The sequence below is a fragment of the Mya arenaria genome, chromosome 7 (genome assembly GCF_026914265.1).
Source record: "Mya arenaria isolate MELC-2E11 chromosome 7, ASM2691426v1".
Taxonomy (NCBI): Eukaryota; Metazoa; Mollusca; class Bivalvia; order Myida; family Myidae; genus Mya; species Mya arenaria.
In genome coordinates, this window is record NC_069128.1 from 36,850,435 (window position 1) to 36,867,633 (window position 17,199).

The 17,199-nt window shown below is 35.0% G+C and overlaps 1 protein-coding gene across 7 annotated transcripts in view; it reads right to left on the bottom strand.

Moving 5' to 3' along the window:
• Nucleotides 1-3,696: 3,696 nt before the first annotated feature.
• LOC128239782 (ecdysone-inducible protein E75-like) overlaps nt 3,697-17,199 on the bottom strand; it is a 32,331-nt gene continuing 18,828 nt past the window's right edge. For all 7 annotated transcript variants that reach the window (XM_052956211.1, XM_052956218.1, XM_052956214.1 and 4 more), the window contains exons 2-7: nt 14,170-14,256; nt 13,080-13,180; nt 10,403-10,547; nt 7,714-7,904; nt 5,564-5,936; nt 3,697-4,904 (exon numbers count right to left, since the gene is read on the bottom strand). In XM_052956211.1, coding sequence (XP_052812171.1) covers nt 4,684-4,904; nt 5,564-5,936; nt 7,714-7,904; nt 10,403-10,547; nt 13,080-13,180; nt 14,170-14,230 — 1,092 coding nt within the window. In that variant the 5' untranslated portion in view covers nt 14,231-14,256 and the 3' untranslated portion in view covers nt 3,697-4,683. The remainder of the gene's footprint in view (nt 4,905-5,563; nt 5,937-7,713; nt 7,905-10,402; nt 10,548-13,079; nt 13,181-14,169; nt 14,257-17,199) is intronic.

Genomic DNA, 17,199 nt, shown 5'->3' on the forward strand with positions numbered 1-17,199 from the left:
TATAACAATGTTGTGTGACCGTCCCCACCAATATAACAGTGTTGTGTGACTGTCCCCACTAATATAACACTGTTGTGTGACCGTCCCCACCAATATAACACTGTTGTGTGACTGTCCACACCAATATAACAATGTTGTGTGACTGTCCCCACCAATATAACACTGTTGTGTGACTGTCTCCACTAATATAACACTGTTGTGTGACCGTCCCCACCAATATAACAATGTTGTGTTACTGTCCCCACCAATATAACACTGTTGTGTGACCGTCCCCACCAATATAACACTGTTGTGTGACTGTCCCCACCAATATAACACTGTTGTGTGACTGTTTACACCAATATAACAATGTTGTGTGACTGTCCCCACCAATATAACACTGTTGTGTGACTGTCCCCACCAATATAACATTGTTGTGTGGCCGTCCCCACCAATATAACACTGTTGTGTGACTGTCCACACCAATATAACAATGTTGTGTGACCGTCCCCACCAATATAACAATGTTGTGTGACTGTCCCCACCAATATAACACTGTTGTGTGACCGTCCCCACCAATAGAACACTGTTGTGTGACTGTCCACACCAATATAACAATGTTGTGTGACTGTCCCCACCAATATAACACTAACAATGTTGTGTGACTGTCCCCACTAATATAACAATGTTGTGTGACTGTCCCCACTAATATAACACTGTTGTGTGACCGTCCCCACCAATATAACACTGTTGTGTGACTGTCCCCACCAATATAACAATGTTGTGTGACCGTCCCCACCAATATAACAATGTTGTGTGACCGTCCCCACCAATATAATAATGTTGTGTGACCGTCCCCACCAATATAACAATGTTGTGTGACCGTCCCCACCAATATAACAATGTTGTGTGACCGTCCCCACCAATATAACAATGTTGTGTGACCGTCCCCACCAATATAACAATGTTGTGTGACCGTCCCCACCAATATAACAATGTTGTCCCCACCAATATAACGCTGTTGTGTGACTGTCCCCACTAATATAACGCTGTTGTGTGACCGTCCCCACCAATATAACGCTGTTGTGTGACTGTCCCCACCAATATAACAATGTTGTGTGACCGTCCCCACCAATATAACAATGTTGTGTGACCGTCCCCACCAATATAGCAATGTTGTGTGACTGTCCCCACCAATATAACAATGTTGTGTGACTGTCCCCACTAATATAACAATGTTGTGTGACTGTCCACACCAATATAACAATGTTGTGTGACTGTCCACACCAATATAACAATGTTGTGTGACGTCCACACCAATATAACAATGTTGTGTGACTGTCCCCACTAATATAATAATGTTGTGTGACTCTCCCCACTAATATAACAATGTTGTGTGACTGTCCACACTAATATAACAATGTTGTGTGACTGTCCACACCAATATAACAATGTTGTGTGACTGTCCCCACCAATATAACAATGTTGTGTGACTGTCCCCACCAATATAACAATGTTGTGTGACTGTCCCCACTAATATAACAATGTTGTGTGACTGTCCCCACTAATATAACACTGTTGTGTGACTGTCCCCACTAATATAACACTGTTGTGTGACCGTCCCCACCAATATAACAATGTTGTGTGACCGTCCACACCAATATAACACTGTTGTGTGACCGTCCACACCAATATAACACTGTTGTGTGACTGTCCACACCAATATAACAATGTTGTGTGTCCGTCCCCACTAATATAACAATGTTGTGTGACTGTCCCCACTAATATAACACTGTTGTGTGACTGTCCCCACTAATATAACAATGTTGTGTGACTGTCCCCACTAATATAACAATGTTGTGTGACCGTCCCCACCAATATAACACTGTTGTGTGACCGTCCCCACCAATATAACACTGTTGTGTGACCGTCCCCACCAATATAACACTGTTGTGTGACCGTCCCCACCAATATAACACTGTTGTGTGACTGTCCACACTAATATAACAATGTTGTGTGACTGTCCCCACCAATATAACAATGTTGTGTGACTGTCCACACCAATATAACAATGTTGTGTGACTGTCCCCACCAATATAACACTGTTGTGTGACCGTCCCCACTAATATAACAATGTTGTGTGACCGTCCCCACTAATATAACAATGTTGTGTGACCGTCCCCACCAATATAACAATGTTGTGTGACCGTCCCCACCAATATAACACTGTTGTGTGACTGTCCCCACTAATATAACAATGTTGTGTGACTGTCCACACCAATATAACAATGTTGTGTGACTGTCCCCACTAATATAACAATGTTGTGTGACCGTCCCCACCAATATAACACTGTTGTGTGACTGTCCCCACTAATATAACAATGTTGTGTGACCGTCCCCACCAACATAACACTGTTGTGTGACTGTCCCCACCAATATAACAATGTTGTGTGACTGTCCCCACTAATATAACAATGTTGTGTGACCGTCCCCACCAATATAACAATGTTGTGTGACTGTCCCCACTAATATAACAATGTTGTGTGACTGTCCCCACTAATATAACAATGTTGTGTGACCGTCCCCACCAATATAACAATGTTGTGTGACTGTCCCCACCAATATAACACTGTTGTGTGACCGTCCCCACCAATATAACACTGTTGTGTGAACACTGTTGTGTGACCGTTCCCACCAATATAACAATGTTGTGTGACCGTTCCCACCAATATAACAATGTTGTGTGACCGTTCCCACCAATATAACACTGTTGTGTGACCGTTCCCACCAATATAACATTGTTGTGTGACTGTCCCCACCGATATATCAATGTTGTGTGACTGTCCCCACCAATATAACAATGTTGTGTGACTGTTCCTACCAATATAACAATGTTGTGTGACCGTCCCCACTAATATAACACTGTTGTGTGACTGTCCCCACCAATATAACACTGTTGTGTGACTGTCCCCACTAATATAACACTGTTGTGTGACTGTCCCCACCAATATAACAATGTTGTGTGACTGTCCCCACTAATATAACACTGTTGTGTGACTGTCCCCACCAATATAACAATGTTGTGTGACCGTCCCCACTAATATAACAATGTTGTGTGACCGTTCCCACCAATATAACACTGATGTGTGACTGTTCTACCAATTTTGCACTGTTGTGTGGCAGTACTGCCAATTTAACACTGTTGTGTGACTGTCCACACCAATATTACAATGTTGTGTGACTGGTTCACTGTCCCCACAAGCTAGTTTGTACAGCAAAGCCCATCACTCTGACTGTTAGCATGGTAATGTGACACAATATGGTAACTGACGAGTTCTTATTATTAAACACATCCTGGTCACGGCACCAATTATGAGGTATACTGTAAGTAGAAAAGATATGTTTTTTGGTTGATGAGTTAAACGGGCTGATTTCGATATACAAATAAGTTATCTACTAAATGGCTCAAGCAAGGAATAATATGCTATGTGTGTAGCTCGGTCGTTGTCTTGAATGCCGAAGTATTGAGAGAAGAGTTTGATAGGGAATCAGAATTCAGTCTACGTTAGAACTAGATTTATGAATTAAATAGAAATACGTAGCTCTATCATTCCCTGGAATAAGGCAATTTTGAGGGAAGAGTTTTCTAGTAGAATCAAAATTTAGTCTACATTAGAATATATTTGATAAAGATGAAATGACAATACAACCAACATTGGAAATATTTATTACTTCAAATAAAACAACATTCGGCATAATATATATTAACAACTATATAAATAGATACTTATATGCCTTTTATAACATACTTAATCAGCATACCTGAATTCAATGTCCTGTACTTAGTACATAATGTCAGCAGATGAACGATACATAAAACATTTTAAATGTTTTAACACATAGTATTAATACAAGCATCCATATTAATTTCATAAAAAAAACTTTCACACTTATAACAGCTTACTATCTAAAGAAAAACGATTTCGTCTATAGAAATTTAAAAAGTATCATTCATGTTTCTTACATATCATCTATTAGATTGAAGAAAAACAGCATAACATCAGCCATGGAACTGCCGTGGCTTACAAGTCAATCAATGTATGTTTCATTTTGCCTTTTACCCCAGATTAAACTACAAGAATGCTACCATTTATTGTGTGCATTAGCCATAGGTGACAGTATCGGTTAAAAATGTTGACAACATGTATGTATATAATCATGCTTATAATATATGTACCCTCTGCTGACCGATACTGTAACCAGTGGCTTATAAGTAAACATCGTTACTGCTGACAATGAATATAAAATGTAAATATGCAATGAGATGATCAAATAATTAATCCCCGTTACCCAATCCAATATTAAGCCAGATTTCTTTTCTGAGTTTCTTCCCTTTGATTAAGATTTGTTTATGTTAAAGTGATCTCCTACGCAGTGATCTCCCTTGACAAGCAACACTAAATCCACCTAAATATCTCAGTTGAGTGACTGTTTTTAACACGTATTAATGCACTATTAAATTCCAGTTCCATTAAAAAACGTTTAAGTTTAAACAGATAAACAAATCATATCAAATGGAAGAAAAAAACACACTTTTTTTAATGACGTCACGTGATATTGAAAATGATCACGTGACTTATGTGACGGCAGTGATTACTGTACAGAAATGGAAAGTAACCGCTATGTGGCGTCTGTAACTTGTCATCAGCTAGCAGGCACATCACTGCCATCAATTTCTACTTGGGAGTTGAGAATATCATCTTGAAATAACGTAGCTAGGTGTCGCAGTTCGGTGAGGACCTCCACTGATTTAGCGAACATGAGTGTACCGTCACCATGGCTCAAAATAAGCTGACACTTCAGTGCCAAACACAAGTCCGTCTCCATTGTTTCCAGGGCAACGCTGTGCGCTAAACCTTCACGATCTGTAAAAGACAAAGAAAGCAACATAATAACACTACACCGAAACTAAATTATAGGTTAAATTATTGCAGTTTAAACATGTCTTCATTTTTTCAACTAAAATTTGACGACATTGGCGTTTTTGCAATCTTTCAAGCACTTATAAAACTTGTATACAATATGTACTTCCGTATTGTTATTTAAAACATATTAATAATTTTGTTCTCTATTCATTGAACATTTTAAAGCTGCACTCTCACAAATTGACAGTTTTGATAACTCTTTGGTTTCTTGTCTTTAAATGAGCTATTTTTGCGCAAATGTGTGGAATCAGATGAGATAAGACTGGTGGCAAAAGATCAGATCACAGTTTTCATATTAACGTTCGAAAATTGATGTTTTATAGCTAAAAGCGTTAATAACGCTTGAAGAAAAATGCAAATTTCGGCAGTTATCCAAGCAATTGAGATCTGTCAATGGATGATTGCCATCGAAGTGTATTATTGCATACATAATTAAGATTCCCAAGAGTCAAGTCATTATGTTTAACTGCTTATTTGAAATTATTACGATCTACTTGAGGCGTAGTTAAATGTTATGATTTCTGACAATGTAAACTGTCCATATACATCCGATGTTGTTTTCGATAGAAAATGACCCAGGAGTTCCGAATGACAATTACCTGGACAAAACAGCACAATGGCTGACAACAGAGACAGCTCCACGTCGGAGAGAGTCAGTGAACGAAGTCTCCTTATCACAACTTCAAGGTCTTTGAACAGAGATCCAAGAAGTCCAATATTCTCGAGTCGGTCCTTTTCAATTACAATATTGAGTTTCCTGTTCACAAGCGAGCTACCGTCAATTTCTATGTGGGTGGAGTCACTGATAGCTGAAATCTCGAGTAGGCCGCTTTTTATGAGCAGTCTCTGATCGCTCTGTGTGAGGTTCTTAAAAAGTGGAATGTCTTTAGCGAATGCGGTGATGAATCGAACTGTCCCTGGTAGATACCGGAAGTAGAGATGTTTGGCGTCCTCTTTTTCCTCTATGAAAATCTGTGACAGAAAAAGAAAGAAGATTCCATATTGAAATACAATGAAATTTAAAGTTAAATAATGCCACTCCTTAAATAATATGGACTCCTTAAGGAATGCCCTTCCTTACGTTTCATTTTATATTGAATGCCCACTCATTAAGTTACCTAACATATGCAAATTTGCAAAGCACCTCCTGAAGTTTCATTATTTATTCGACCCCCCCCCCCCTTCCCCCCCCCCCCCCCCCGCATAAGGTTGCATTTTTTATGCTTCGCCCCTCCTTAGGCTTCGTTAAATATTGAATGCCTCTCTTTAAGTCCCATTAAATATTGAATTCCTCATTCTTAAGTCGCATGACATATGCAAAGCACCCACCCCTTAATTTACATGGCATGTTGAATGCCCCTCCTTAAGGTTTATTAAATATTGAATGCCCCCTTCTTAAGTTGCATGACATTATAAAGCCCCTTCTTAAGTTGCATTACATATGCAAAGCCCCTTTTAAGTTGCATTACATATGTGAAACCCTTCTTTTAAGTTGCATTGCATAATGTAAAGCCCCTTCTTAAGTTGCATAACATATGCAAAGTCCTTTTAAGTTGCATTACATATGTAAAACCCTTCTTTTAAGTTGCATTGCATATTTAAAGCCCCTTCTTAAGTTGCATTACATATGTAAAGCCCCTTCTTAAGATGCATTACATATGTAAAGCCCCATTTAAGTTGCATTACATATGCAAAGTCCCTTTTAAATTGCATTACATATGTAAAGTCACTTTTAAGTTCCATTACATATTCAAACCGCCTTTTAAGTTGCATTACAAATGCAAAGCTTTTTTTAAGTTGCATTACATATGTTAAGCCCCTTCTGAAGTTGCATTACATATGCAAAGCCCCTTCTGAAGTTACATTACATATGCAAAGCCCCTTTTAAGTTGCATTACATATGCAAAGCACCTATTAAGTTGCATTACATATGCAAAGCCCCTTTTTAAGTTACATTACATATGCAAAGCCCCTCCTTAAGTTACATTACATAAAAAAAAATATGCAAAGCCCCTTGTTTCATCTCAGGTTTCATTAAATATGCAAAACCTCTTTTAAAATTGTATAAAAGTTGCAGAAAATATGCAAATCCCCTCCATTTTCCCAGTACTAAGGGATATAAAATCGTAAAGACATATTTAAGCATTATCAAGAGTTGTCTCCGATTCCCAAACATTGAGCTACATGTCTATCGAACTATTTGCTTCCTTATTTGATGTCGCTATGCAATGCCCCCCCCCCCCCCACTCCCACCCACCCCCCTTTTCCGTATTTCGCCGTAGATTTATTTTAATTTCAAATGTAGTGAGTTCTTGATTTAAGTACGCATAAGTTAATTGCTGTGACATGAGATAAATATCATATTTCCGACGCATTTTGAAGTAAGTCGATACAAGGAAGTCGGACAAATATTGCTGGAGATAACACTATTTATGTACTAAAGCTACTGTTCACTGGAAGTGTGATTTGCCAATCCACCGATCGTATAGTTTGCCACGATGCATATGCACGTAGCTAATGATAATCCTCATTCAACTGATAATAATGGCCAGCCAGAACCACAATAATTCCTTCAGATAATCTAACTTTGAAAAAAACCCATCGTATCTCTTATATTAATATCACTGTGTAGAAATTCAAATATTCACAAACTAAGCATAATAAATAATGCTCAAACTAACAGATTTACAGATTATTAGTTTCTCAAATCAATAAATGTTTTTAAAAAAAATCTACAATCTAAATATACCTGATTTTGTTGAAATAGCGCTGAAAAGTCGTCAAAATCTTCACACGCTTTTCGGTACGCAGCGTGTACGGTAAGCACCATTTGCTCGGTACGAACTTGACGGTCAAGTTCATTCGTGGAATCCTGAGGCATGTACATGAAGCTGGCCTTCGCTGGTCGATCCTTTTTCGGGCACCTGCCCAGTCGCACAGCTGTGGACAACAGAAAAGATAATAAGCTTTGGTATATCATGGCATATTCGTGAATATCTTGAAAAAATAAGCGTTTTATGTGCCGACTGGGTATGACGTCATCGCTCATGAACAAACGAAACACAATACAGCCAAAACCACATGTGATCGTTGTGTAGGTTGGATACTTAAATATCGACTTTCAGTCCTTTGATATTTTTTATAAAGTTATAATACTAGTATGAAATTTTAATAAAATTCCAACATATATAATGATATTTTTCAAATAAAACAGGTATTAAAGAATTGTATAAAAATGACATGATATTACTCTTTAAATAACATCAAAGGACTGAAATGCCATATTTTAGATACCAAGTTATGTGACGATCACATTTGGTCAAAATGGCTGCCATGAGAGTTAACACTGTCTTTTACAACTCCGGTAAAACATGTTTTAACTTGCTTTTATGCAAAGTCATTATTTTGCACCACACGCCAAGATTCATAACTATTATTCCAATAAAGGTGTTTTTGTTATGAAAAACAGGCAGAGATTGGCAGTCGGCCATGCAGTACATTTAAAGCTGCACTCTCACAGATATACCGTTTTTACAACATTTTTATTTTTTGTCTTGGAAAGAGCAAAACTTTGCGTAAATACATGCAAACCAATGATAAAAGATTGCTGACAAAAGATCAGATCGCAGATTTCATATTTCCGTTCAAAAATTAATGTTTTATGGTTTAAACTGTTACTAACGGTTTAAGAAAAATGCATAAAATATCCATTTTATAAATCTGTGATCTAATTTTTTGTCAGCAGTCTTATATAACTGGTTTCCATGTATTTTCGCAAAAATTTGCTCGTTCCAAGACAAAAAATAAATAAATAAAAGTTGTCAAAACGTTCAATCTGAGAGAGTGCAGCATTATGCACCAGTCAATTGTAACCACGGCCCCCCAGGTCCGGGGAATAGCGGGGACTTTGACTTTCGATCCAGCCAACCCCGGTTAAAATTCCCGCCCTGCGGGGACGAACAGATGGTAAAATCCCCGCCAAATTCCCCCGCACCCCAGGGACCCTAGGTTAGGCCCATTCCCCGCTTAAAGCTGCACTCTCAAAGATATACCGTTTTAACAACTTTCTATTTTTTGTCTTGGAAAGAGCAATTTTTTGCGTAAATATCTGCAACCAATGATAAAAGATTGCTGACAAAAGATCAGATCACAGATTCTTATATTTCCGTTCGAAAATTAATGTTTTATGGCTTAAACCGTTACTTACGATTTTAGAAAAAATGCATAAAACATCATTTTTTGAACTTAAATATAGAATCTGCGATCTAATTTTTTGTCAGCACTCTCATATAACTGGTGTCCATGCATTTTCGCAAAATTTGGCTCGTTCCAAGACAAAAAATAAAAAAAGATGTGAAAACGTTCAATCTGTGAGAGTGCAGCTTTAATTTATGCTTAAAAAGGTTTATGGTTGAAATGACAACCCGAAAGTTTTCTCAAAGATAGAAAATTACATTAATGATTGAATTATAAAATATTAAACTGGAGAACAACATGGAAAAATTTGTAACCGACCCAAATTTATTTCCCTCATGGGTCGGTAGACAATTACAGTCGGTAACAGAGTTATAAAATATTTAACAATGGAACAGCATCGAACACTAGCATTTAAAAGGTTTGCATGTGTTTGCAATGGACCGACCCAAAGTATTATCCCCATGGGAAGGTAAATTGAAAATTCCTGGGCTAAGCAAACTTAGAGCAAGACTATTGTAACGCCTTCAGTTTCTATATTTAGTTACAACCATTTTGCACCAAACCCTCGAAATACATTATATAACCTGACCGGTATTCATAATGCATCTTAATTTATTTCCGAACTTAGTTTAATTCTAAAAACGTTTATAGTAACTTAAAAGAAAAGTATATGTGTTTTTGACATATAAGTACGTATTTTCAATGAAGTAAATGAAAAGTAAATGAAAATTTTAATAAGTATTTTAGAAATTGGTAAGTTTCAAAAGCTTTAAAGCTCCATTACAACAGCAATATATGGGTGATATTTCATTAAATACAAGAAAATGATATTGACATCAAGATTATTTGAAAAAAAGACGGCATTAAAGCTGTAGCATCACAGTTTTTAACCTTTTTATTATTTTTTATCTGAATAAGCTTATTTTGGCATCAATGCCTTTAATTCAGTCATATAAAATAACTCACAATAGAACATATCTCAATTAATCAGTAAACTGCCGAAAATTGCATTTTTTCTAAAAGCGTTAGTAACGCCTTTAGCCATAAAACATCAATTTTCAAATGTGAATGTTAAAAACTTCGATCTGCTCTTTTGTCAGCAGTATTTTATCCCTGGTTTCCAAACATTAACGCAAAAATTGGCTCATTCCAAGACAAAAAAAAACACTAAAAATATCACCAAAACAATTAATCTGTGAGAATGCAGCTTTAAGAAAAGTGATAATTTGGTTGAGGTTTACCTTCATGCGACATTCCGACGGCTATACATTTCTGTAGTCTGCAGTACTGGCACCGGTTCCTGCTGATTCGCATGATAAGGCATCCTTTCGGGTTCTCACATGCTTTATATTCCATTTTCTGACGAACCGTTCGGCGGAAAAAGCCCTGCAAACAGAATGGTCGGGAATGAAAGTAAATGCCTAGGAAGTCGCATGTTCAGCCGACAGTTCCTCTTGGAAACAATTCCGGGGCATGAGATGGATAGCAACGTATTTTTAAGACAATTAGGTTTAATTCACGGACCGTTTGTCGAAGAAAGCCGCTAGACATTTAGATTTTCGTGGTCAGTTCCTCGAAAAATATAATCCTCGAAAAAGGTTGTCCGGTTTTCGCAGTGGTTAGCGTACTCGCTTCTCACCTTGGCGACCCGGGTTCGATTTCCGGCCTGGGCGCATGTAAGTCTGGTTGGTGGTCGCCAAGCCGGACAAGTGGGTTTTCTCCGGGTACTCCGATTTACCCAACACCACAAGACCACACTCTCATGCAACATCGTACCAACAAGAGTGACATTGTACAAGTTCTCATAACTTTCTTCACAATCAGTGTAAAATATATAATGTTTAAAGAAAAAAATCCGCGACTCGGATGTTCCGCCAGTCGGGAGAGCCCATAATCTTCAAGAAACGGTCACGATGAAAAAGAATCGGTTCTTCGGATACATGTTTTATAATTAAACATATTGACCTCAAAATCGGTAAGGGTTATCTACTGAACATGATCAATACATATACAAAGTTTGAAGAAACCACACCAGGTCTTTCAAAAGTTCTTGCTCTGAAATAAAAGCGCCCGTAACCACGCCTACTAAACGCAAGCTCCTTCACTTTTCGGTGATGCAAAGAAAATGAGCTAGCGACACACCCGTTGTGTTGACTTCTTCACACATGAGTATGATTTATATTTGATTGAATACTTTTATTTTAAAAATCAGAGAATGTGGTACCGTGTTAGAACACTTTTACTGCAGGTTGGCAACGAATTCGTTTTAATATTGGGCAAACTGTGGCTCTTCCGAATCGGATTTGTGCATACTTGTTTAGATCTGCTAGCATTTGAAGAACACTCCGTTGCTTACACACACCGTACTTTATGAAACATTATTATTGCTCTGATAAAGCACTGTGGACAACGGGAAAGCCCATAATATCCGAAAGGCATTAAAGCTGCACTCTCACAGATATATCATTTTTACAACTTTTTTTATTTTTTGTCTTGGAAAGTGCTTTTTTTGCGTAAATGTCTGCAACCCAATGATATAAGATTGCTGACAAATAATCGGAATAGTTTTACATATTTCCGTTCAAAAGTTAATGTTTTATGGCTTAAACCGTTACTAACGGTTAAAGAAAAATGCATAAAACATCAATTTTTGAACTTAAATATAAAAAATCTGCGATATAATTTTTTGTAAGCAGTCTTATATAACTGGTTTCCATGGATATTCGCAAAAATTAGCTCGTTCCAAGACAAAAAAATAAAAAAGTTGTCAAAACGTTCAATATGTGGGAGTGCAGCTTTAATCTTTGCAGTAGCAAAATGTTATTTAATGAAAAGCGTAACAACTTTATGCATAAATGGAAAAATAATAATTGGTTTCTTAAGATATAATCATCGACATGTTAATCCAAGAATTGTTTGATTTTCGGATAACAAATTAACAAATGTTCGCTTTGTTGGCCATGCGCAATAATATGTTGTTGTTGTTTTTTATATATATTTGACTTTAAGTGTAACTATTTTGGACATATCAATAACAAAACAGTAGCAGTAATGAACTATCGAGCTGTACTGGTCAAGAACGAGGGTCAAACGAACAATGACCATGGTCAACATTCGGTCAGCCGATCAGAACAAAAAGGGAACATGGGCGTATAACAATACATTTAGCTGACCATGCGACCTCATAGTTTAACATTACCGCACCGACTGAAAGTGTTAGATAACCTAAACACAACTTGACTCCCATGCCCGGGTTATCGACCAGTACAAAATGGTCATTTATTGAAGTGGTGTTGAAGCCGATTTTAAAATATTAAAGTTGCACTCAGATTGACCGTTTCGACATTATTTTTATTTTTGTCTCAGAATGAATCCTTTTTGGCAAAAGGTCGGGAAACCAGTGATATAAGACTGCTGACAAATGATCAGATCGCTGTTTTTAATATTCACTTAATTTTTTAGTCATAAAACATTTTTTCCAAAGTAAATATGAAAACTGCGATCTAATATTTTGTACTGTAAAACTATAGTACGACCATCATCGATATCATCACCACCAAGTTCAACTACGGCAACAATATACTTTTAACCTTACACCCTTCGCAACAGAACACACTAAAGTGGAACCTTGTTATCATCATCACAAACTTCAACTACAACAACAACATATTTCTTATCTTACATCATTGGCAAATGAACGCAATGTTGTAACACCTTGATTGTCGTTTACTGTAAAACTACAGCACCACCATTACAGCTATCATCATCACCAACTTCAACTACAGCAACAATAAAGTTATTACCTTACATCCTTCACAACTAAACGCAATGTTGTAACATATTGATGGTCTGAACAACTACAACACCACTATCACCGCTATCATCATCACCAAACTACAGCAACAAGATTTTTCTTACCTTACACCCTTCACAACTGAACACCCCATAGTGAAACCCTGATGATTTGTCCCCGCAGACGCGACATAGAATGTGCTCATTGTTGCCCGACCCATACTTTTCTGCAAAGACACATTTTTAACGTTTTAACAACGTTGTAGCGAACTTAATTTTAAGATATTTAGGCCACACCAAATTGATATTTAGTTCCTCGGATTTTTGCCCAAAAAAATGGAGCGAGCGAGCGAAATAAAAATAAAAATATTTTTTTTTTATCATTTTTCATAAAATATGAAGCGAGCGCAAGCGAAAAACATATTAAAAATGGACAAATTACACTTCAACCTATAATTAAACTCAAAATATCTGGTTCACAGGTAAAAAAATTGGAGCGATCGCATGAAAAAAATAAAAATATTTTTTTTACATTTTCAAAAAAACAGGTGCGGCGAATCCGAGGAACGAAAGATCAATTTGGTGTGGCCTTATAAAAAGATTTGTTTGAGATCGAAATGTAAGGGGTTTCATAAAAATAACAAAATGGTTATTTTTCAATTTCTGGCTGAAGTCGAGATGATCTATTTTTAGATCTTATTTGTACTAGCGTTAACAGCTTATGCTAAAATAAAACTGGACTAGCGTTAAACTTTGTATATTTTTTTTTTCATTTTTAATTATCAAGCTATTTTGCAATTTTTCTTCCAATTTTCATTGGTTACATTATCAGATGAACATACCAGAAAGTGTATCATTAATTTTCATTTTATTACGTTTTAAGAAGAATGTGCGCCTGGCAGCATTTAGAATGATACTCATTAAAAAAAAATTGAGTTGAGACAATATTCGCTTTCTTTAAAGGGAAGCGCTCATTTTTGTAAGATGCATGTGTTGTATGAAGTCGAACAAATTGAATAGTCAGCATTAGCAACAACGTTTTACTCATTTTAATGTAAATCACTTTTTCACTTAAAATACAACCTACATTTTCAAGCTGAAATAACATTTGAGTGATTAAGAATGGCTCACTCCGCCCATTCTTAATCATTTAAATGTTATTTCATGTCATCAAACTATTACTTGGTGTGACTATTTGTAGTATTCTATTAAGTACCCTTTTTCTTGTTTTTCCCGGACATATTGCTCGGAAACTGGAAAGTTGTTCCTATCACCATGCTGACTAGGAAATGACGTTACACCTCTGAAAATGGAAGACCAATCATTGATAATTGTTATTATGCATACAATAACACAATTCAAAATCCATAAACGATACATCCCCCTATGACACAACATATGGTTCAGTCTGAGTTGATATAATTATATATTGGTTGTTTTTTATATAAATATAGATACAAAACAAAACACAATACACAATCCAGGATTGGTTCAGTCTGAGTTGATATAATTATATACTGTTTTTATATAAATATAGATACAAAATAAAACACAATACGCAATACAGGATTGGTTCAGTTTGAGTTGATACAATCATATATTGTTTTTTATATAAATATAGATACATAACAAAACACAATACACAATCCAGGATTGGTTCAGTCTGAGTTGATACAATCATATATTGTGTTTTATATAAATATAGATACAAAACAAAACACAATACACAATCCAGGATTGGTTCAGTCTGAGTTGATACAATCATATATTGTGTTTTATATAAATATAGATACAAAACAAAACACAATACACAATCCAGGATTGGTTCAGTCTGAGTTGATACAATCATATATTGTGTTTTATATAAATATAGATACAAAACAAAACACAATACACAATCCAGGATTGGTTCAGTCTGAGTTGATATAATTATATACTGTTTTTATATAAATATAGATACAAAATAAAACACAATACACAATCAAGGATTGGTTCAGTCTGAGTTGATACAATCATATATTGTTTCTTATATAAATATAAATACAAAACAAAACACAATACGCAATACAGGATTGGTTCAGTCGGAGTTGATATAATCATATATTGTTTTTTTTTTATATAAATATAGATACAAAACAAAACATAATACACAATCCAGGATTGATTCAGTCTGAGTTGATACAATCATATATTGTTTTTTATATAAATATAAATACAAAACAAAACACAATACACAATTCAGGATTGGTTCAGTCTGAGTTGATACAATCATATATTGTTTTTTATATAAATATAGATACAAAACAAAACACAATACACAATTCAGGATTGGTTCAGTCTGAGTTGATACAATCATATATTGTTTTTTATATAAATATAGATACAAAACAAAACACAATACACAATTCAGGATTGGTTCAGTCTGAGTTGATACAATCATATATTGTTTTTTATATAAAATATAGATACAAAACAAAACATAATACACAATCCAGGATTGGTTCAGTCTGAGTTGATACAATCATATATTGTTTTTTATATAAATATAGGTACAAAACAAAACATAATACGCAATACAGGATTGGTTCAGTCTGAGTTGATACAATCATATATTGTTTTTTATATAAAATATAGATACAAAACAAAACATAATACACAATCCAGGATTGGTTCAGTCTGAGTTGATACAATCATATATTGTTTTTTATATAAATATAGATACAAAACAAAACACAATACACAATTCAGGATTGGTTCAGTCTGAATTGATATAATCATATATTGTTTTTTATATAAATATAGATACAAAACAAAACACAATACACAATTCAGGATTGGTTCAGTCTGAGTTGATACAATCATATATTGTTTTTTTATATAAATATAGATACAAAACAAAACATAATACACAATCCAGGATTGGTTCAGTCTGAGTTGATACAATCATATATTGTTTTTTATATAAATATAGATACAAAACAAAACACAATACACAATCCAGGATTGGTTCAGTCTGAGTTGATACAATCATATATTGTTTTTTTATATAAATATAGATACAAAACAAAACACAATACGCAATACAGGATTGGTTCATTCTGAGTTGATACAATCATATATTGTGTTTTATATAAATATAGATACAAAACAAAACACAATACACAATCCAGGATTGGTTCAGTCGGAGTTGATATAATTATATACTGTTTTTTATATAAATATAGATACAAAACAAAACACCATACACAATACAGGATTGGTTCAGTCTGAGTTGATACAATCATATATTGTTTTGTTTTTACAATTACAGATAAAAAAAATACATAATTACATAATACACAGTCCAGGACCGATATTGCCCAAATATTGGTTCAGGCTGAGTTGATATAATTATATATTGTTTTTATATAATTATAGATACAATAGAACAATACAAAATCTACTGGCCGATATTGCCGAAAATATTGGTTCGGTCTGAGTTGATATAATTATTTATTGTTTTTATTTAACTATAAACATAATACACCAATCAGGACCGATACTGGCATTTATGAGAATCGTTCATTCGGTCGTATTGCCAGAGGTAGAGAGAAACCATAGATACTTGGAATTTTTCCCTGCTTTGGACTACATGATTAAGTTTTCGGATAAAGTGTCTTTTCTTAATATATCAATAAACGTTTAGCATTACTTTAAGAATAGAAAATATACTCCCTTTTTTCAATAAAATAGGTCCATATTTTACAGAAAATATGGAAATCAAGATAAATTACATCAATACTATATTTTTTATGACATAACTTTTCACAAACTTGGTCATGTTGTGGACTTTTTATTTAAATTTTATAATAATTCCAAATAACAAAATCTGTTTATAATGGTTAAAATCATTTATGTACCAATAAGGTGACCGTATTAAAAACAAGGTTAATTTTTCGTATTGGTCGACGTTTTATCACGTGACTTCAACGGGGTTTTCATATGTGTCACCACGGGTCAAAACCGATGTAAACAAACAAGTAAGTGACGTTAATTTCTAAATAACCTCTTTGACATAAAAGATATGAAAACATTTCTTAAGCTAACTATGCTATTTTCTGAGTATACATGTGTGAAATAGTTTAGATTTGCTTGTATTGAAGTGATATTTTTGCCAATGATTGCATCTTTAAATGAAATTTGCATCGTAACAAAAACATTTCAACCATTATACGTTTTCATTTATTTGGATGTCTACATGAAAGTT